The 21,840-nt window shown below is 36.9% G+C and overlaps 1 protein-coding gene across 2 annotated transcripts; it reads right to left on the reverse strand.

The window, feature by feature from the left end:
• Positions 1–719: 719 nt before the first annotated feature.
• On the reverse strand, positions 720–20,022 carry macroh2a1 (macroH2A.1 histone). 2 transcript variants are annotated; one of them, XM_065287673.1, is made up of 9 exons: positions 19,889–20,022; positions 18,938–19,135; positions 16,436–16,542; positions 15,977–16,165; positions 5,945–6,043; positions 5,324–5,414; positions 1,599–1,688; positions 1,088–1,262; positions 720–901 (listed from the first exon to the last, which is right to left on the reverse strand). In XM_065287673.1, the coding sequence occupies exons 2-9, from the start codon at positions 19,107–19,109 to the stop codon at positions 736–738; spliced, it is 1,089 nt and encodes a 362-aa protein (XP_065143745.1). In that variant the 5' UTR covers positions 19,110–19,135; positions 19,889–20,022; the 3' UTR covers positions 720–735. The 2 variants fall into 2 exon arrangements, with proteins under 2 accessions (XP_065143745.1, XP_065143746.1); XM_065287674.1 differs by having other exon boundaries at positions 18,938–19,131; positions 19,889–20,017.
• Positions 20,023–21,840: the final 1,818 nt, after the last annotated feature.

Raw genomic sequence — 21,840 nt, forward strand, 5'->3', positions numbered from 1 at the left:
ATGCTTCTGTGAAGAATTAAGTTCATTCATTGATTGAAATAGAGTCAGAAATACATTTTTTAATTTCAGTCTTTATGAAGACTGAGTGAACTGTGCACGGTACAAACAAAGTTTGGTGAACTTAATAATTGAAGTTCAGTCTATGTGGCCACCAAATTAAGTCAACCTAAGTTTTTCGGAGACCCATTACTTAATTGTATAAAAGGGACACTTTTTACTTTCAAAAACAGGGGACTATTTTCAGGCGCTGCATAATATCACTACGCCTTCTGCAGCCATGTTAAATCAGCAAAGTCCTTCATTATTACACCAGAATGAGAGTATAGTTCATAGACATATCTGCCTAGAAAATCACAACTTTTAATTTTCCGTCGGTCTTAGTATACGATGTAACTACAGAAGAGTCAAGTTTTAAATAGGAAAAATATTGAAACTCTTTGGTTATGTTTTAGTGCAGTGCTAATGGTCTAATCAGATTCAATGGATTGTGCTAAGCTATGCTAAAAGTGGAATAGCCAGACCCAGAGATCAGCTTATTGGATTCCAAAACGGTAAAAAACAAATGTTTAACTCTAGGAAGCTGGAAAATGAGCATATTAAAAAAAGGGAGTGTGCCTTTAAGGGAGCCAGTTTACTCAATTATATGAGTTCAGTCAACTTATTAGGGCTTTCAGTGCAAAACAAACAAATTTTCATCTCTTAAATCTACATTTAGTTTATATATATATAGTAACATTAATTGACATCAAGTTTTGCCATTTCCTGCACATAGATCCCTATGCTCTCACTGTCAAACAATACAAAATATACAATTTTGATTGAGGAGGACATTGTTGTCACAAAGTAGCTGGAGATAGCCTTCAGTATGAGCTGGGCGGCAGTCTGTTTAGGAAAACCATTTCTGTAGGACAGAAGTTCAAGAAAAAATATATTTAATGTCATAAAACTTTGGAAAACTTTTTCTTTAATGTAATATTTAAGGTATGTGTACTTCTAAATATTAAACAATACAGGACAAAATTAACCTTATCTAAAATAAGTGATTAAGAGAAATCTTGTCAGTGTTTGACAAAATTGTTAGGGATACCTGCCGCTGCCGATAGATGGAAAGGCCACAGATTTAAGTTTCTTCTCATCAGCTAAAGCAAGACAGTTCTTCACAGTTTTATCCAGCATCTCTTCACATTTATCTGATCCCCATCCTGGACTGTTACAGTGGATGACAAACTTTGCAGGAAGTCCATATCCTGAGGTCAGGGCAGCTGAGATAACAGACATTTAACATACAAAGGGTTCCAATAGAAAAAAACAAAATGACTGATTTAGACATTTGTTGCATTTTATAAAAATAAAATATGATTTTATTTAGCAGAGATCTGATCCCTTTGTCTTGGCACTTGTGTATGTCACTTTGTTGAAGTTGATCTCAAACTTGAACAGTATTTTTTTTTCATAGAAATACTATAGATAAAATATATAAACATGACACTTGCAGTAAAAGGTTTTACCTTCTCATTATCTTGGCCAGTCTTGCTTGTTATAAACAGAATTGTGTTTCTAATAGTGTTGCATTACTATGATGTGATTGAAGAGTTTACCTCCTGCCACCTCCAGAGGGCCGTTTTTCTTGCGTAGTTCAACTACTGCATCTCCAAACTCCTTTCCCCCTTTCTTTTCCAAAGCATTGCCTAAAGCAAAAACATGACTGATGAGCCACTGGTCTCTGAGTAACAAAGTTTTTAAAGCTGGCATTACATTAGCTAATTTTGACTTTACAACTTTTACAATGTTGGTGAATGTCAGAGTCAGTGCTCATGCTGGGTCCTGACAGGTTCTGTATTGGCGCCCAGTGTGTGGTATGACATGGCTGGGTAGCACGCAGCTCGCCTCGCTTTACTTTGGCTCGGTTTGCTTTTCCAATGCAGTTTAGTGGGACATCAGAGTGGGAAGTTCAAATAGATTTGATTGGCTTTCAATTGTTTATTGTTCATCACGTGGGAAAAACATCGCTCAGAAAGTGATCCCAAATGATATAGTTCATTCATTGTATATTTATCGTTATAGTTGTGGTGTGAACTCTGCTATTCTCTTTAATATAAAATTATTTTTAAAACTGTATTTTTATAGTTATATTTATAGGGCCCTATCTTGCACCCAGCGCAATTGACTTTGTCAGTGACGCATGTATCATTCGTATTTTGCACCGGCGCACAGCGGGTTTTTCCCTCCACAGACGCATGTCGGCAAACTAGGGAATGAACTTGCGCTCCCTGGGCGGTTCAGCGCAAAAAAGGAGGCGTGTTCTGGCGCAAACCATCCCTGATGCTATTTTGCAGTTTCAAAAAACAATTGCGCCACTGACCAGAAAATTTTTTTATAAAGTGAGTGGCGCGTTGTTCATTATGCTATTTTAATGGCGCATGCTTAGCCATAATGTATAGCGTGCACAACGCGCACACACTTTGCGGTGCACGCCAGGAGCGGTTCACAGCCGAGGAGACCGACGTTCTTGTAAGAGCAGTCAAAGGCAGAGAAGTTGTTTTGTATGGGGATGGGAGAAACCCACCCAAATCAGCGTAGGTTAAACGGGCGTGAGAGGAAATAGCCACAGTCTCATCAGCTGGCATCCCCAGGACATTGCGCTACAATGATGTCAGGAGACGGGGGAATTCCAAGCTTGCCAGCAAAATCGGGCACGCCGTGTAACGGGAGGTGGATCTGCCTACACACATGACCTGACGCCAGCAGAGGACATCGCTGCGTCCACCCTCACCGCTGAAAGCCAAGAAACGCAAGCAGTCCAACCCCAAAGTACACTTACACATCAAATTCATAAACAATAAGGTTTCTTATGAAAACATTTTAATTATTATTTACATAAAATAAACGTAATACAGCCACACAACAAACTTATGAAAATATTTTAATCGTTAATTGCATTAGAATTTTTTAACGCAGCCACACAAAATAAATAAAAACTATCACCACAATGCTCACCACAATGATTCCCCTTATCTCATGTGTTAATATTTTTTATTGTAACAATTTATGATTTGCAAAAATAACTGTTGCATCTGTGTAGATTAGAAAAGCAAAGTGTATGCGCGTTGTGCACGCTATACATTATGGTCAAGCATGCGCCCTTAAAATAGCATAATGAACAACGCGCCACTGACTTTAGACAAGTTTTTTTGGTCAGTGGTGCAATTGTTTTTTGAAACTGCAAAATAGCATCTAGTTTGCCGACGTGCGTCTGTGGAGGGAAAAACTCGCTGTGCGATGGTGCAAAATACGAATGATACATGCGTCACTGACAAAGTCAATTGCGCTGGGTGCAAGATAGGGCCCATTGTGCATTTATCATACACATACATGACTAATAAAACAAGAATGAAAGCTTAAAAACAAACACATGATCACAGACTGACGATCACACACATTAACATCAAGTCAGCCGGTGTGACAGAAGGATATCCTTATCACACAGAGCATGCAGGATTACTCTCATACATTAAAGTGTACACTTACTCAAAAACTAAAATTCTGTCATTTTGTTCGTACTTTTTGTTCGGGTGTTTTTTTCAGACAGGGTTTGGATTAATACAGGATTAGGACTTAGTTATATTAGTGCATTTAAGTAGTTTTTACAAACATACATTACACAAAAAATACTAATGTGCAACTTGAGACAAAACAATTGCACTGATATATTTTGAGATATGTTAGTGCAAGATTTTTTTAAATTATGGCATCTCAAACATGCATTTTAGTCTGGGACTAGGATAAGCCCTGTCCAGGAAAACATTGTTTTAAATTTGTATGACTTTCTTCCACGGAACTAATATGAAGTATTTGCAAAATGTTTTTATATAACTGATGATAGAATGATTTCATTTTGGATTGAACCATTTAGAGAAATTAAATATGCTTTATTTGATGCCACACACATTATCTTTTCAATCTGATCCAATCACTAATATTACATATTAAATAAACTGGATTGTGTTTCATTAAGTACTGGAATCAGTGAAGACTGATGTACTGTAGGTTTGGAAAAACATATTTGTGATGCAATCTGGAAAATTTTACCAATTTTAGGTTTTGATACGATATGAAAGCAGGGTTCAAGCCGTTCCCAAATCTGTTTCTTTCATAGCTTGTCAAAAACAAAAGTTATGGCTATGTTAAGGCGGCTGATCGCTGTGATTAACAGGAGTGCAATTTTGAGAAAAACTGGTTTCAAAAGGGGCAATGAATGAATGAAAATAAAAGCACAACAGTCAAGTATTACACGTAAAATTTCACTTCATTTATTTGACAACACGTCATTTGAACATTATTATATATTATCTGAACCGCATCTATTCACGGTTACTTTTAGCGAAGTTTTACGTTGTTTATCATGGGCATCGTTTCTGAACTTTTGATCACCCCATGAATATTTTAGTATGTAGCTTACATTTACAATAGCAAGCACAGCGCGGGTTGCCCCAATATCAGCGTGCTGCGTGATAATAGCATAATCCTCTTCAGTAACATCTCTATCATCTGATCCTTAATCTCTGGATGTGAAATAGTCCATTATAACATTGTTTAGTTCACTGACATCACCAGGATTGATCAGACTTAGGCGATCATGTTTATCAATTAAGTAAGCAGCTATTCTTACTGTCCTCTGCAATCTTATGATAATTAAAAAGATCTTTAAAAAAACAACTTTGCATGCCATAATCTATACAGGACTGGTGCCAGGTGTGCATTTATACACATGTTATGTGGTTTATTTTAATAGGTCTTTGTAGTGTTAAGAGAGAAAAAGCTATCTGGGCGACTGTGTTGCACCTCCGCCTGCCGGTCTTTTCAGCTTGCCACTATAGATCACTTTTTTCTGCACTAAACAAGTGAATTTTCCCTAAATATTTTCAGAGATGATAGACAAGAGATGTTATAGAAAAATTATTGAATGAAAATCCAATTTTGACCAAAAAAATTACATTTAACCATTTTTTATAAAAATGTTCTGATGGGTTTTCCCAGAAAGCATCACATTTATAAAAGATAAAAAAAATTGCCAGATAATATATATTCTAGTCCTTATAGAAAAGCAAAGCAGTTACCAATATTTTGAAAACCACATAAAGTGTGTGCAACCATGTGTGTGTTTTCAAAATAGTTAAAAAGTTATATATAAATAAATATATATATATATATATATGTTTTTTTTTTCGGTAGTCTGTGTTTGTGGTATTGCAATGTATTGTCAGACATGGTTGCTTGCAGATATTATTTTGGCACAGTATCAATTATAATTTAGGTCCTTTACCTACTTCACCACCCAAGTAGAAGGTGGAGTTGGTTGGGTGAACAATGGCTTCACTTTCAATGGTGGCAATATCAGCTTGCACAACTTGCAACTACAACAACAGGCAAATGAACATTGTGAGAAACAAACACTGTGAAGAATGCAATGAAACCATGATGAGGAGAAAAAAGCTAAATAAAGAGGGGAAATATCTTATCTTACCCCCAGAGATAGGGGAGGGAAGCACATGCACACGTGAAGGCAAACTGTCCGTTTTCCAAAGCAGTATTAGCCATTGGTTTAAAACCAATACAAAATATAAATAATCGCTATTATAAGCTTCCACTTTACCAAAAGTTACGGGGTGCAGCTGTAGTGTGCCATAGGAGAACTGCCCCTCACGGCTATGACTGGTTTCTCAGACCGCTGACATTAGCTTAGCTTTTTGTACATTTTGTTAAAGGGGACATTTCATAAGACTTTTTTAAGATGTAAAATAAATCTTTGGTGTCCCCAGAGTACATATGTTTTAGCTAATTTTTTTTTTAACCCTTTTGACATAAAAAAATTGCTTGTGAGGGTAAATGGTGAGAGGCTCAAGCTCCAGAGCCATCCCCCAGTGCAAAAATGAAAAGAGTATACCTTCTGGCCAAGAAACAGAGTTTTAGAGGAGAGCACAGTAAAGCCATCAGTCACTGTGGTGCTGTCTGCACTTGCTGCTTTAGCCGCCTCACCTCGTTTCTGTCACACGAAAACAAAACAGCAAAGCCATTAAAATCCTCATAAATCACTCATAACATACAAGTACTCTGTATTTTACATTTTAACTGAATAAATATGTTTTCACAGAAACCAATTCAATCTGATGCAACATTTGTTTACACTTGTAAGAGATCTCTTGTAAGGAGAAAAAAACTGAAATCGTTCCTAAGTTTCGGACTTAGAATGCTTAGAATGAAGCCTCAAAATGCGTCTTATTTCTCAGCGCTGTTAAGGATATAACTAATGGATCCTTAACAGCCGAGGCTATCCCAAGATTCATTGCATGCCTGCAACGGCTGCAAATAAAGGCTGAATATTCTAAAATAAACAATTAAAACCTTTATTAATAGTCAGCTGCAAATATGGTTTGACCCCAAAAAATTCTAACAAAAGGTTTCTCAGTGGTTTACAGTAGTATCAGATGTACTTAAAAACATACTAAAAGTTTACCAAAGTTTGACTCCAAGAAAGGCCCCATTTCAAAATGGCAGCCATCATGTCCTTAAAATGACCATTACTCCCTTGTATTCCTCCTAAACCAGGAATACTGGTGCTGGAAACATGTTTTGACCATGTCATATTCTAATAAGCATATTTGCATAATAGATGAGTGATTACAAGTACAATTATATATATATAAGAAATTGGTTCCAAGCATTTTTATGTGAAAAACAAGTAAAATTTCCCCTAGTTAATTGCATATTTCTCCTTTCTCATATTGTTTTGCCTAGTGTTGGTGGTTTCTGTAGTTTAATATCATTCTTTTGATTCCAATAAAAAAATCAATTCATTAGAACTGCGTGTGAAGGCTCCCCTTTTATAAGTTTTTTTAAAGAGGCCCTTCCACATAAAACCATTTTTACTTGTATTTTTTTATATGTGTTAGTTCCATATGTGTTTGTGTTGTGTCGTAAATTTGAAAATGTACTTCTGCCTCCTTTGTCAGCTCTAGCCACTGAAAAGAAATAAGCAGAGAAATCAGGGCTGGGTTTCCCGATAACGATTGAACTTAGCACTTAAGAGCGCTTTCTACAAGCTACTTAATGAACATTCGTTGTTCATTTACGTGCAGTTCCCAAAGATGCACGTGAAACGATTGCTCGCAGCTGGGTTTTAAGTGCTACTTACGAGTCGCTATCCGTTTGTCAAGTGCTGAAATGTCACCAATAGAATGACTCAAATTTGTAGCAGAAGCTTGTTTAGGCTAATGATCTTTAGCCGATGTGCACTAATATTTTTTATAATATTTTTATTATTGTTCAATTACTTTTTAAATGTTTTAAAATTGTGAATAATGAAATATTATTTTCCGTATTAAGTTAGGACTCGTCCCACTGCAAAATGCATTCTGCATTTTATATTATAGTTTAGATTATTATTTGTTGTTTTTTATTATCTATGTTTATTTATTATTATGGATTATTGCATTGTACCGTAAATATTTATTTGGTTTCTTTAATCAGATGCCATACCCTTCAAAACATTTTTTTACTGTAGCCTAGATGAATTATAGCAGCAATTGGTAGGAACCATTTATCAATTTGCTAGTACCAACTTTTACCAAAATTTTACCAAATACGTTTTCCTTCTTTATTAATTTATGTTCAGTCATTTAAATTTGATTTCTCATTTGAATTTTAAATATATTATATTAAAGTAATTTAAACAAATAAACAGAGAAAACCCCAATAAATAAATATACATTTAAAACATTACATTATCGTTATTGCAGGAGTGCAATTTGCTGGTTGTCCTACAGGTGACCTTGTAACACTGCTGTCTTACGATGCACTTATGAATTAACGATTACTCCAGAGCACTCGTAGATCTACGATGATTTTCAAGTGCTACTTAAGCTACGAAGCTTTTGGGAAACGGCCCGTAATTCTAAGATGATTCGTACGATCGTTTTTACAATCTACTTAGCCTTACGATGCTTTTGGGAAACCCGGCCCAGGTCAGTTAGAAAAGCTGATCAGTGTGATGTGGAACTGATCGAGGTCATTACTATTCATGAGCTCTCCAACTTGAGACCGCGGCCAAATAATACATGTAGTTCAGTGAGTTTTCATAACTTCAGCAAGGATGGCTAAACGTCAACCGTACCGTATTCGAGCCATTGTTTTTCGTCGAGAGACATCATTCCTATTAAACAAGGGAATCAAAACAGTTGCTACATGTTTGGATGCTCAGAAGAACGCTGGATTTGAAGAGAGACTAAAAAAAGCAATGCTCCTCCATCAATATTGGATCCGGACAGAATGGCGCAGCTTATGTGAGTAAAACACTTTAGTACCTTGTGTCACTATCATTGGCGGCCGGGACTTCTCTTCAGAGGGACGCGATTCACGTGAATTCATGCTACACGTGCGTCAAAAGGGTTTATGATAAAAGACACATGTGTGTGTTTGTGTGTGTGTGTGTGTGTGTGTGTGTGTGTGTGTGTGTGTGTGTGTGTGTGTGTGTGTGTGTGTACCTGGTAATTATCACGTTGTGGGGACCAATTGTCCCCACAAAGATAGGAATACCAGTGTTTTTGTGACCTTGTGGGGACATTTTGATGTCCCCATGAGGAAACAGGCTTATAAATCAAACAAGATGATGTTTATTGAAAATCTAAGGTACAAGAAAGGTTCTTGTGATGGTTGGGGTTAGGGAATGGGGCAGGTAAGGGGAATAGAATATACAGTTTGTATGGTATAAAATGCATTACGTCTATGGAATGTCCCCACAAAACATGGAAACCAGAATGTGTGTGTGTGTGTGTGTGTGTGTGTGTGTGTGTGTGTGTGTGTGTGTGTGTGTGTGTGTGTGTGTGTGTGTGTGTGTGTGATTAAAGACACACGTGTGTGTGGCAAAAGGGTTTATGATAAAATATGTGTGTGTAAGAAAGACACTGTGTCTTAAGACACTCACTTAACATTAAACTGATTACACATGAGATTAAATAAGAATTGAAAGTTAGTTTGACTACAAAAAACTGTTATCCAATCATAGCAGTGGGTGTTTACTTCCAAGTCATCAATGCGGCCCGCCCATTAAAACAAATAATTTCTCTAACCAGCCTTAAAACCAGGGTACAAAATGGCCTATTACTTATTGCTTTTGATGTTTTTGGATGTAAAAACCATGCAAACGTCATTTTAGACCTCAGACAACAGTATAAAACAATAAAAACTACAGAGGAAGGGCACCTTTAAGTTTTATAATTTTGCCTTTTTAATACTTTTCTTATTTATACATATCTTTTTAGGTGGGGAGGGGGGGCGGATAAAGGTTCAAGTTATATTTAAAAATATAACTTTTTAATGTTATATTTTTTGGCCTTTAGTAAAACAGTGATAGAGGAGAGGACAGGAAAGTGCAGGGAGGAGAGAGGGTATGGGACCGGCAAATGACCACAAGCCGGGAATCGAACTTGGGTCGCAGAAAGTGCGAAAGCACCACATGTCGAAGCACCGCCCACTACACCATCGGCTCCTACGATAAAACAAATCTTGCATTTAGCGATGATGCTGGTAATGATGATTCTCCCAGACCAGGTTTAGTATTAGGTTTAGTATAATGCCACTTTTATACTCAAAAACATCTATAGATGATGCATTACATATGTAATACCTTATTCAAATTGAAATAAATAACCATTTTAGAGGGCTCACACACAGGCCTCTGTTCGGGCTAATTCAGAGTTACACAACTCAAATTTAAGTTATTTTTTGGGGCAATACATTTTACATTGAATGTCAAGTCTGTGTTTTAGCAAGAAAAGGGGTTGTGTCTAAAAACTCATATTGAGTAGGAGTTACATGGCATAGGCTACATCGTTTACATCTCTGGTTCACCCCAAACTAAGATAAAACCTTACAGTAATTTAAATCATGTATTCCATAAGTATTACCAAGATTACACCAAGATTACTTGGCTAGGTCAAATAATGAAAGAGTTAGGACATTTTAAGGGCTTCCTGCCTGTCTTGGACACCATCTTGAAAATTACACCTTTCTAGTGGTCAAACTTTGGTAAACTTTTAGTATGTTATTAAAGACACCGAATACTACAAAAAACAGCTGAGAAACCTTTTGTTAGAATTTTTTTAGGGTTATGTGTATTTTTTTCATATATGCCGCCTATAAATAAAAGTGTATATTTGCAGAAAACATCTACATCAACGTGTCATATTTTAAAAAATAAATTAATATTTTTCTGATTCCATATTTATTTAAATAAGTCAGAAACATCTCCACTGTGTCCTGCTTGAAAGGGTTACACTATAAATGCATGAAATGGTTAGAAATACACGTAACTGTTTACAATGTATGTGAGATATAACCTGATAGTATCGAGAACAGAGAAAGAAAGTTTTGAAGAAAGAGAGGAATCAATGGGAACTGGAGTCTTTGCCTAATGGCCTGAAACTTCCTTAAAGAGCCATTAAGATGTCAATTATACGCATCCCATCACTGTTTATAAGTCCCGGACAACAGGTTTAAATGCATGCAAGGTCAAAAACACTGTAATTTTCTCAAAATATAAATTTAAAATGACCCCATTTCTCAGAGATCCCTCAAACGATTCGTGTGAAGCTGTTCAACAACTCAGTCTGCCTAAACCCCACCTTTCAGTAGCCTACTCTGCTCTGAGTCTCTGCACAGACCACAGATCAGTGGCACGGCACAGACCAACAATAGTGCAACATGTATTGACCTAGTGCTAACATGTTTACTGAGAAGACATTATAGACATCAATACACATCATTCATCATTAATCCAAGCAATAAAAACGACGACAGAAACTAACAATTGTACACTCATTTAAGCATTTATCTAAACTAACCGGTCATAGTAAAACCGTAAGTGAGCATGCGTTAACCGCTTGCTATCGTGACTCTGTCAGTATATAAAGTTTAAACAAGATTCAGTCCATATAACGACTTGTTTCAACGATTCAGGGTCGACTCCCTACTTAAGAAACCAATAACTTTATTAATCGTGCACTTTTTGGTTCAACTACTTTGCACATTGTTTACATTGATGGACAGCTACATGACACACTGCAATACAGGTCAGTTTCGATTTTGGATCTGTGTGGCTTTTTAAGTGAGGGTTTTTCTTAAATGTACAAAAAAACAAACATTGCGTGTGATGTTAAGGGACCTGTTATAGTGCCTTAAAGGAATAGTCTACCCTTTTGCCATATTAAACTATGTTATTACCTCAACTTAGACGAAAAAATACATATCTATTTTTTTTAATGCGTGCACTGTACAGCGCATTGTGAATGTGTTAGCATTTAGCCTAGCCCCATTCATTCCTATGGTACCAAACAGGGAAGCCACCAAACACTTCCGTGTTTTCCCTATTTAAAGACTGTTACATGAGGAGTTATACCAGTAAGTGTGGTGCCACAAAATAAAACTTTCATAGGAATGAATGGGGCTAGGCTAAATGCTAACACATTCACAACGCGCTGTACAGTGCACGTATTGAAAAAAGATAGGTATGTATTACTTCGTCTAGGTTGAGGTAATAACATAGTTTAATATGGCAAAAGGGTAGACTATTCCTTTAAGTTTTTAAGGGAAAATGGGACTTAAGGACTTTGTAGCAACGCATATCAGAACTTAAGGTAATACTTTAGCATTTAAGGGTAAATACTTATTGACAGCGTTATGGTTCCTTAAATGAACACTTAAGGGTTTTTCTTGCAACCCATTTTTTATTAAGGGTACCCTTATATTTAAGGTATTTCTTAGCTTAAAGACTTTCATGCAACTGGGCACTGAACCCCAGAGCTCAGGTAAACAAGGAAAGCAACGAGAATGAGCCGAGTCTAAGAGCAGAGCTCATGAAGACCAGCCCAAAGAAGAAGAAGAGGTAAAGAAAAGCAAAAGGCCAAAAGCAAAAGGTCCAGACTCCAAAGCTCATAAAAAGCTTTTTATTCCTATCCCTTGACCATGTGACTTAACCTAACATGATACATTCAAACTGACCAATCAGAAGACCACCTTTAACCCCCACTGTACAGGATAATCGACTCTGCCCATAGTCAATGAGTACAGGAACGCAGATGATACAGGATGAAAAGGGGGGTTATGACTGAGTAATAAATTCCTATATTTTCAATCTTACACACTGAATCCCATAGAGATACATTGGATATCATAACATCTTTAAAAGAGGACAAATTTAAAACTGAATTTTTTACACAGAATTGGGCCACATGTCACCATAAAGTAAAACTGCATCGTAAAACTATTGCTGAAAAAACATCTTAGGTTACATCTGTAACCCTGGTTACCTGAGAAGGAAACAAGACACTGCATTGTCATTGTGATACTTATAGGAGCGCCTCAATGTACCGATGGGAGAATTCGAAGCACTGCTTCATGAAGCTTCGAAACATTTACGAATCTTTTGTTTCGAATCAATGGTTCGGAGCGTGTTTCAAACTTGCCAAGTCACATGATTTTAGCAAACGAGGCTTCATTACGTCACAACTGTTCCGAAACGTTTTGAAAATCTGATGATTCAATACTAAGAGTTGATCACAAATGACCAGTGTCTAATATCGTTAGGTGAAGTTAGGTTAGTTTTATTATGCAGGTTCATAAAACATTAATCCTGATAACACTAACATTTTTCCTACTCTTTGTTTATAGACAGATTTAATTACATACATGTGCATAATTAAAAGTGTTAATGATCTGTTTGCCTTAAAGGAGCGGTGAATCAAAAACTCAATTTTAACTTGATAATTTGTTATATAAGAGGTCATCATACTTAAATGAACATCCTGCAAGTTTCAGAACTGAAAACGTCCGTGCTACTGAAATATAACCGTCTTTGGCACCAAGCCAGCTAAACACTCCAGTCTAAAATTCGGAAATCTATGACGTCAAAGTAGAATTGAAACACCTCCCCATAACCAAAAGGACAAGTCTACTTTTGTAGCCCCGCCCACAGCTTCGCGTGACACGTGTGTCTCAGAAAGTAAACATGTCTTTAAAGATTGACAAATTTAACCAAAATGACTTTTTAAATACATTTTTTCTGAGAGACTTTTATTTTGACGCGGTGATCTGTTATGATACCATGGAAACGCATTATCGGTTGTGAAAGAACCGCGTGGGAACAACCATGGGAACAACACAGAAGCTAAATACTTCAATTCGGAGGCTTGGAACTTAACATTAGCAATATGCTTGGATAAAGTTTGCTTTTGAAGAAGTTCCAGCTCGTGTGGGGAGCGTTTGTTAACGTTGTGGACATGGATTCATTTGTAAAGAAGTCGATGCTGGATTTGCAGAGAGACTCAGTCAGAAGCACCACTTATATTGGATCTGACAACAATGACACAGCAGTATAATTCACAGTAAGACATTTTACTTTATTTAAGTTACTGCGTTTCACTATTGCTTTGTTAAAAGAGATTGCTTGCTATGTCCTGTTGTAACATCCGTGTCTAAATACGTTTGTTGACTGTTTTAATTTACTAAAAACATTAAACGATTAATAAAAGGTACAACACTTAACAATACGACTGTAATTTAAAGGTAGAAATATACAAAGTTAGTTATAAGGAAGGATTTATCAGCCGCAGTTTAGATTCTGATGCCCGTTTACTGTGTTGTATACGGTAATTTAGGCAAGTTGCGTTTGAAAGGTCAAACACCCAACAAAGCTTATTTTTTATCATATAACTGTGGTATTTAACATTACGTGAATGTAAAAGCAACCTCACAAGCACAATAGAAATATACAAAGTTATTGATAAGGATTTATTAGACGCAGTTTAGATTCGGATGCACGCTTACTGTGTTGTATACGGTAATTTAGTCACGTCGAGTTTTGTTTCTACTTTAATATACGTATTGTCATTTATGTGTATCATGTTTAGCACCCAGAATCTTTTGTGTCTCAAACATATTTGTGTTCGGCTGCTATTTTTATCACATTAATGTTTTTAAAACATTTCCCTACATGTAATGATGGGGAACGAAGCTGTCCAATCATAGCAGTGGGTGTTTACGTTCAGGTCTTCAATGCGGCCCGCCCCTTCAAACGAACCATTTCTCAAGACAGCCACTAATCCATGTTACAAAATAGCGTATTACTTATTGCTTTTGATGTTTTTGAATGTAAAAACAACGCGAAATGCATAAGTAGACATCAATCAACGTCATAAAGCAATAAAATCGACCAATTCACGGCCCCTTTAAATAAAACAAAAAATACAGATTACACTTTTTATGTAATGGCTTTAAGTTAAGTCGAATAATAATTAATTTTTCTAGAAAAATCTTGGAATTATTGTGTAAAAAAGTGTCAAATGTTTGCACTGAGATCTTGTTGCTTTTACAACGTTTTCACCAGCATCTGTTTGAGCGCTTCGATCGAGCGAATCATTTATCTGATCAATTGCCAATTGCTTTGAAGCTTCGTAAAGCTTTGTTTCTCCCATCCCTACCTCAGCGTGACCATCAAAACAGTCCAATAGAATATGTGGGATGACGTATAGACCAGGAAGCATAAAAGCACACCTGGACTCAACATATTTGTCATAAGGGTGACAAAGCTGGATGCATGTGAAAGTGCGCCAGAAGCCTGATAAGCACCTTAGATCAACCATCCACCTACTTAGGGTCTGCTTGTTTGCTTGAAGATACCTTTTGGTTCACAGCTCGCACTGGACAAACCAAGTTAAGTTTCTTCTGGTCAGTATCCTAAACAGAGGACAGAAAGCCTAAAGAATAATGGTTCTCAACACATAATGGGCTTTGGTACCTTAGGCACATAACCTGGCCTAGGGTACAAGAAAGCTTTGACTATCCCCGGAGCAAACACCTATGCACGTATAGGGGATAGTTATCATTATCAGCTAACATTGGATTCTCAAAATATGCACGTTCACGGCATAGACTCTCTAAAACACAGAGTTTTGCTTGAGGTAATTAGTAGAGTCAAAACAATCGCAGCCGTGGTTCGGTTCTCCTGAATTGCTTGTAGGTGTTAAAAAGTAGAGATATGCTTCAAACAGATATTTACTGGGAGCGTCTCATTGATGTGGCTGTTGATGAAGTGCACACCGTTGTTCTATGGCGAGTAATGTTGTTTATTTAGACGCTGTTCGGTTTTGGCTGGTTATTTCAAAGACTTGTTACCTGCCAGTCTGTTGTTGTGGGGTCATTTCTACATTCTGAAACGTGATGCTAGACAAAACAAACTGTGATTGGTTGTTTGACATATCGGTCAAACAACCTTGTGAGCAGGCATTGGCCAAAAAAGCATGAATTCCAGACCATCATTCCTGAAATAGGTCTAGATCCCTAACTCCCTTAAACTAAGTTATAGTTAGAAGGAATACCTTCTTTATAGCCAACAGCTTACCCGGCACAATATCGAAAAGCTCAAATAAAGGCGGATGTGAATGGGAGAACCACAGTGGGCAGTGCGTCATTTTCTGAGACACAAACTTGACCTACTGGTGTATTTCTGCATGGCTTGGTAGGCAGTCTAGGAGCCACAGGACCGGTTAAATACATGAGACATGATAGCTGCTAAAACAAACGCGCACACACAGAGTGGCATCTGAAGCACAAAAAACTAAATATGGGTGTGTTTATATATGCTTCCTGGTCCATACATCATAAAACCTATTGACTTCCGTTAGACGCGGTCAATGTAGAGGCATTCCCCATCGATACAGTGCAAGCACAAAATGCACTGACAATTGTCGGACTGCCACAGAAAGTTCTGGCAGTGAAAAATGACACTTGGTTTTCTGTTATTTAGAAAATAAAAAATAGAACAAAACTCCTTTTATTGTGCGGTAAACACATTGCCAAGATGTACCATAATACAACACATACAATGAAGCAAGACTTAAAAAATAAGTTAGGAAATCAACACTACCTTAACTCTTGATGATGTTTTGGTTCCAAGTATCTTGACAACTGCTTTTTTGGTGGCCCTAGAACTTTTTGTTAGTGCAGGGATGACAAAAGCTTCAGGCTTTCCTTTTGACCCTGTCTTTTTGGAAAGCAGTTCTTTGTGAATATTGGGCAATACTCCACCAGCAGCAATAGTAACACCCTTCAGCAACTGTAGAGATAAAGTTTTTTATTACTTTTACATGACTTAAAGAAAACTACAATGATAAAAAAAATTATTCAACACACCAAGGTGGCCAGTGGGAGTGGCTGTCTTAAGTCCCATGCACACTTTGAGATTTTAGCCACAATTTAGCTGTCTGAGACAAATTATAAAATCCTAAAAGATTCCTGGAATCCTTCCTGGAGTTTTATGTATAATTTGAGCACTGTCCTAGGAAATGTCATTTCAGAAATCTGGTAACCTTTTTTTAAGCCTTACATGGTTGAGTTCCTCGTCATTGGCGATTGCTAGTAAAACGTGTCTGGGTGTAACACGGCCCTTCTTGTTGTCTCGGGCTGCATTTCCTGCCAGCTCCAGAATTTCAGCTGAAAGAATTTTGCATAAAGTTTGATTAGGAAACACTGCAGTGAACATAATGAATAATGGCTCTTGTTATCCTCAACACTTTGTATAGTAATACATTTCTAAACATTCTAGTCATGCAATATTTGCCCAATACATACATTTTAAAGGCTACATAGTATAAATTAACTGTGGGTTGTTTAAATTTACAAAAATAACCTGGTTTAATAATGCATACACTTGATTCTTCATATTGTACAATGTTGCCTGGATGAACAATGACTCTTTTATGAGGTTGTTATCATATTTTTCCTGAATCATTAAACTGCCCAATGGTCTTTAGGTGTATGTTTGGGTAGTCAGGTTGTGGCTTAGGCTAGGGCCACCCTAAAACATTTTTAAAGAGCACCTGTTGTCCGATTCACGTTTTACATTTCATTTGGTGTGTAAAGCACTATTCGGACGGGATTTTATGTACCGATTCGGACGGGATTAAAATGATGCAGGCTATTCCAGAGATTGGAGTGTCTGTTTCATGCATTTGGGTGTTTCAGAAGAGCACATGCTCTGGATACGCGTGTTTGTAATGTTTAATATTTTGCTTTAAATGTAAAATTATGACAGAACATGTAATTTATTTATTTAATTTTATCAAATCAAAATAAAATATACAAATCCTACTAAAGTAGCGTTAGCCTACGTGTTTTATATAACTGTCTGCTAATAATAAACCCAAAAAAATTAAGAAATAATGATTAATAACAATTTATTATCTTTATTAATTAACATTACCATTCCGGAGTTGAACAACTTTGAACGGAGTTTCTTATAACGTTACTGATATTACAGTGGCCAGTCTTAACAGTGTTTGATATTCAGCTCGTCTTGATTTAATTATTTTATTTTGCCGAATGCGATAAAACATCCATATCTGAATGAATAGGACTCAGGAAATACAATATACGTGCATTAGTAAGACCTTACGGCAGATCACGTTGGCCAAAACACGAAATGAACCGCGTTTTCAAAAGATATTGCGGGCAAACACAGACATTTGCATCCGAACGGGATTAAATTTCTCAGAGGACCTCTGAGTTTGGCGAAAAACAGTAGGTAAATTGCTCTGGAATTCTTACGGAGGTCGTCAGAGAAAAACACAGACATGACAGATTCGGACGGGATTAAAAACAGAGGATTCGTTTTACAGGGGGACCTCTGAGAAAATCGTGCTTCTCAGAGGTCCCCCTGTAAAACGAATCCCGTCCGAATAGGGCTTAAGTGTGTATTAGTACATGTTAACGATATGCAAGTTTACTTCCTGGGATTAGGGAGGAGTAGACAAGACCAACATTATCATAATTCCTACCACTTCGGACTTACAGCCTATAAGTTAATTCCTATTAGCAACCAAATCTTCCAATTATGCTATATGGGTAAGACAAATAGTTAAATTTTCGCTACTTGTTTATTGACTTATTAATATCATATAGCTGAAGAATATTTGCAGATCTGGTCCAATCGGGTCTGTATCTGCCTGGATGGGTTCGGGTCCAACTTTCAAAATGATAGACAGGTCCGGGTCGGTTCAGTGTAGAACATTTACGGGTCTCTTCAGGTTCAGGTACAAATTTTTTGACCCATCTAGTGTGTGGCAGCCTTTAGATCATGGGTTGGGAACACTGGTCCTGGAGGGCCACTGTCCAGCAGAGTTTAGTTCCAACCCTAATTAAACACACCTGAAAAATCTAATTCAAGTCTTCAGGATTACTTGAAAATGAAATTCAGGTGTGTTTGGTTAGGGTTGGAACTAAACTCTGCAGGACAGTGGCCCTCCAGGACCCAGGGTTCCCCACTCCTGCTTTAGATGCTACCAACTCGGACCTTGGAGATTTCTGTCATGTTTTTTTTTTATGTAGATTGTCAAATATCTTTTTCTACCCCATATTCAACTTTTTTATCACTGAATCCTCCTGCTGAACCCGTTTACCAACGTATTGTACTTTCCTTATGCTAATATTTATTCAACGTGTGTAAAACCCTGACTTTCTCATCTTCTTTGATATTGCTGACTATTAGAGCTCTGCTCAAAACAATCCTGTGTCTGTCTGTGTACAACTGGCAAATAAAACTTTAATCAATCAGCACAACTAAATTGTGTAGGGTTACAACTGTCACAAATTAGTAGGTGAATGACTGAATGCCTTTAACACATCTAAAGCCACAGGACATCACTGGATGTTTGCCGAAAGTGGTCATTGACATAGTCAAGGTTGCACAAAAATGTGTGGTATTTGTGATCATATGTAGTGGGCCGGTTTGGCCAAAATGCCAGGGCTGTTTTTTGGCCCAGTCTAGCACTGGACAGACCTTATCGCCTATGCAAGAGGGTCTACAAAAGGTAAGAATAAGATGTCTTACCAGTCAGGTATTCTAAAACCGCAGCCATGTATACTGGAGCCCCGACACCAATCCGATATTTGGGAAGTCCTTTTTTCAAGTAACGCTGCATCCTGCCAACAGGGAAAATAACTCCAGCCTTAGTAGACCGGGATGTCTTGGTAATCTTTTTCTTTCCAACACGGCTAGACATGTTGACATGTATGTTGCCACTCCTGCCTTGAGGAATTAAAAACAATTTGTGATTTGTTTATTTTACATTATGAATTCAGAGATTGAAGCTGCTACTATAGTTTGAAACAAAGTACAATTGTAAAAAAACCTATAGAAATAAAAAAAAATGATAGGTAACGTTAAGCAACTTGCGATTAAATCAACAACAGTAAAACAAAAGTGGGTTAACAAAATATTTGTTTTAAGGATAACGATGTGCGAACATTATTTTTTACGTTATTTATTTAAAAGGTTATAAATTATATTTGTAAACGAGTACTGTCAAGCTGACTCCCCGCACCTATCGAGTATAATGTGGACATATTTAAAATTCAATATCAGTACAGACGTTTAAATTTAGGCAATGACCAACGATAAAATTGACATTTTGACAGCGACAGTAACACAGCATTGTCATAGTTTGTCAAATTGGTTTGATGTGTAGATACCACTTTCTATAAGCGTCTTTTGTTTATGTTATAACAGTAAATTAGAAATAACACTTCAATTTGATTAAGTAACGTCTGTCTTATTCAACCAGACATAAATGTAGAAAAAGAAGAATTGGTGAGTGTTGTTTATTTCTACGGTCACGTCATCATAAGAGCAGCGCGATGACAGCAGGAACTTCCTAATGAGCCGAAAGTACATTCACGGCCCTTACACACGGACACTCTTCACTAATATCACCTGCCACTCAAAAATAATTACTCAAAAAGTGTCGAAAAGCAAACCCATTGATCTCGACTGGTATCTTACAGCAAAGAGCACGGCGATATGGTTGAGTTGAGTCCACTACTGCTCGTCAAGCTCAAACGAAACGACGTCCCTGCCACCCACAATCCACAGCGCGATACTGCAGAGCTCGACACCTGTCGCTAGAGGCCGCTGTAAAGTAAACATTCGTGCTAGTAGCGCCTTCTGCTCACTCCCCAACAGCAAGAGGGCGCCAAACCATTATCAATAGACAACCAATGGCGTGTTTAACTTGTTCTCTGAAACTATGGCTTCAAGCACATCTAAAGCTTTTAACTGAGATGTTTTCCCCTTTTCTGCTATTTGTGTTTGGACAACTCTTTTTTGTGTGTGTGTGTAGGAAAGCTCTCAATGTGGCTTTTTCGTTCAAGGCAACTCTTTCTGTATATCTCTAGAATCAGATAAATAAAATAAATAAATAAAAATACTCTGTCGTGCCAGGACCAAACTCCATCCAAAAGAAGACAAAGGGACAACTAGGCAGGGGTAGATGCAGTTATTTCACAATGCAACCAGGAGGTTGCAGACAAAGGGTTAATCAGGCAGGCAGAGGTTGACCTCAATAAGACCAACAGTGTTTGGTAAATTGCTTCAAAAAAGTAGTAATTACTAATTACATGAATTACAACCTATTAATTAATTACTCCTTATTTATTACTTTTAAAAATCTGCCTCAGCTACAAGCACATGGAAAATATATAAAACTCTATAAATGTATTTGAATGATCTTATTTGTGTTTCGCGCTTTGCCAAAGCTCATATCGCTGAAATAAAATTACGAGATTAATGTAGGCTAACTGGACAAACTTAAAATACATTTAAAAACAATGTTTTTGCACAACATATTAAAGAGCACGATTATTATTTGGTTTTACATTTCCTTTACATGTTAATCACATGTAAAAGGTACAAATCCCAAAGTAAACGATTACTTTTCCAAAGTAAATCTCTTTTCTTTGACTACAATAAACACACGGATTGTAGGCAAAAGTTTACTTCCTGGGCCTGTTGACGTGGACACTGGACACTGAGACACAAACAGACCATCCATAATTAAATCGCTGCTAAATGGACTGAAATGACTGGGATGTTGCATTTAAAATTAAGTCAAGTACTGTAACGTGATTTTATGGAATTAAGGTGGAGGGAGATGGATTAATTTTTTGAAGCAGGATCTGTGGAAAATAAATATGTTAAAATAAACGTAAGCTTGTTATAAAATGGCACAATTAAGGGCACGTCTAGAAAGTGAAGACAAAAAAAAGCTCATACATGAAAAATACTATAGTACTGTATTACTGTAGTATTTACCGTAGTAAACTGTAGTAAATGGACTACTATGGTGTTTTTAATGCATTACTATAGTAAACACTATAGAAAACTGTAGTAAATACTTTAGTGTACTTTAGTATACTATAGTAATTATAGTGATGTAAAGCATAATTACAATAATGTACTACTGCAGTGTACTAATATAGTATTTTTCATGTATTCTCTAACCTCATAGCACTTGTCACTGAATATCCATATGTCATACAGACATATACAATTTCTTTATACATATGTGTATATCCTTAATCTTTAGTTTATCATTGCAGTCTTTTTACAAATGTTTATTCATTTAAAGAGGACCCTATAATTTCAGACTCTGTTTACAATGCACTCCTTTAAGTGTGCACTGTTACTGGAGAATAACATGTTATTTATCTTGAAAACAGCTGGTAAATTAAAAAGCTGAAAAAGTTTTATGAGGTTGTATTATTAATTACAGTGGGGTGAAAGTGTTGGCCCCCTTCCTGAGTTTCTTCAAACATAGCTGTGGTTTATCACACCTAAGTACGGTTTCTTCAGCCACACCCAGGCCTGATTAATGCCACACCTGTTTGCAATCAAGAAATCACTTAAATAGGACCTGCCTGACAAAGTGAAGCAGACCAAAAGATCCTCAAAAGCTA

The sequence above is a fragment of the Paramisgurnus dabryanus genome, chromosome 18 (assembly GCF_030506205.2).
Source record: "Paramisgurnus dabryanus chromosome 18, PD_genome_1.1, whole genome shotgun sequence".
Lineage (NCBI taxonomy): Eukaryota > Metazoa > Chordata > Actinopteri > Cypriniformes > Cobitidae > Paramisgurnus > Paramisgurnus dabryanus.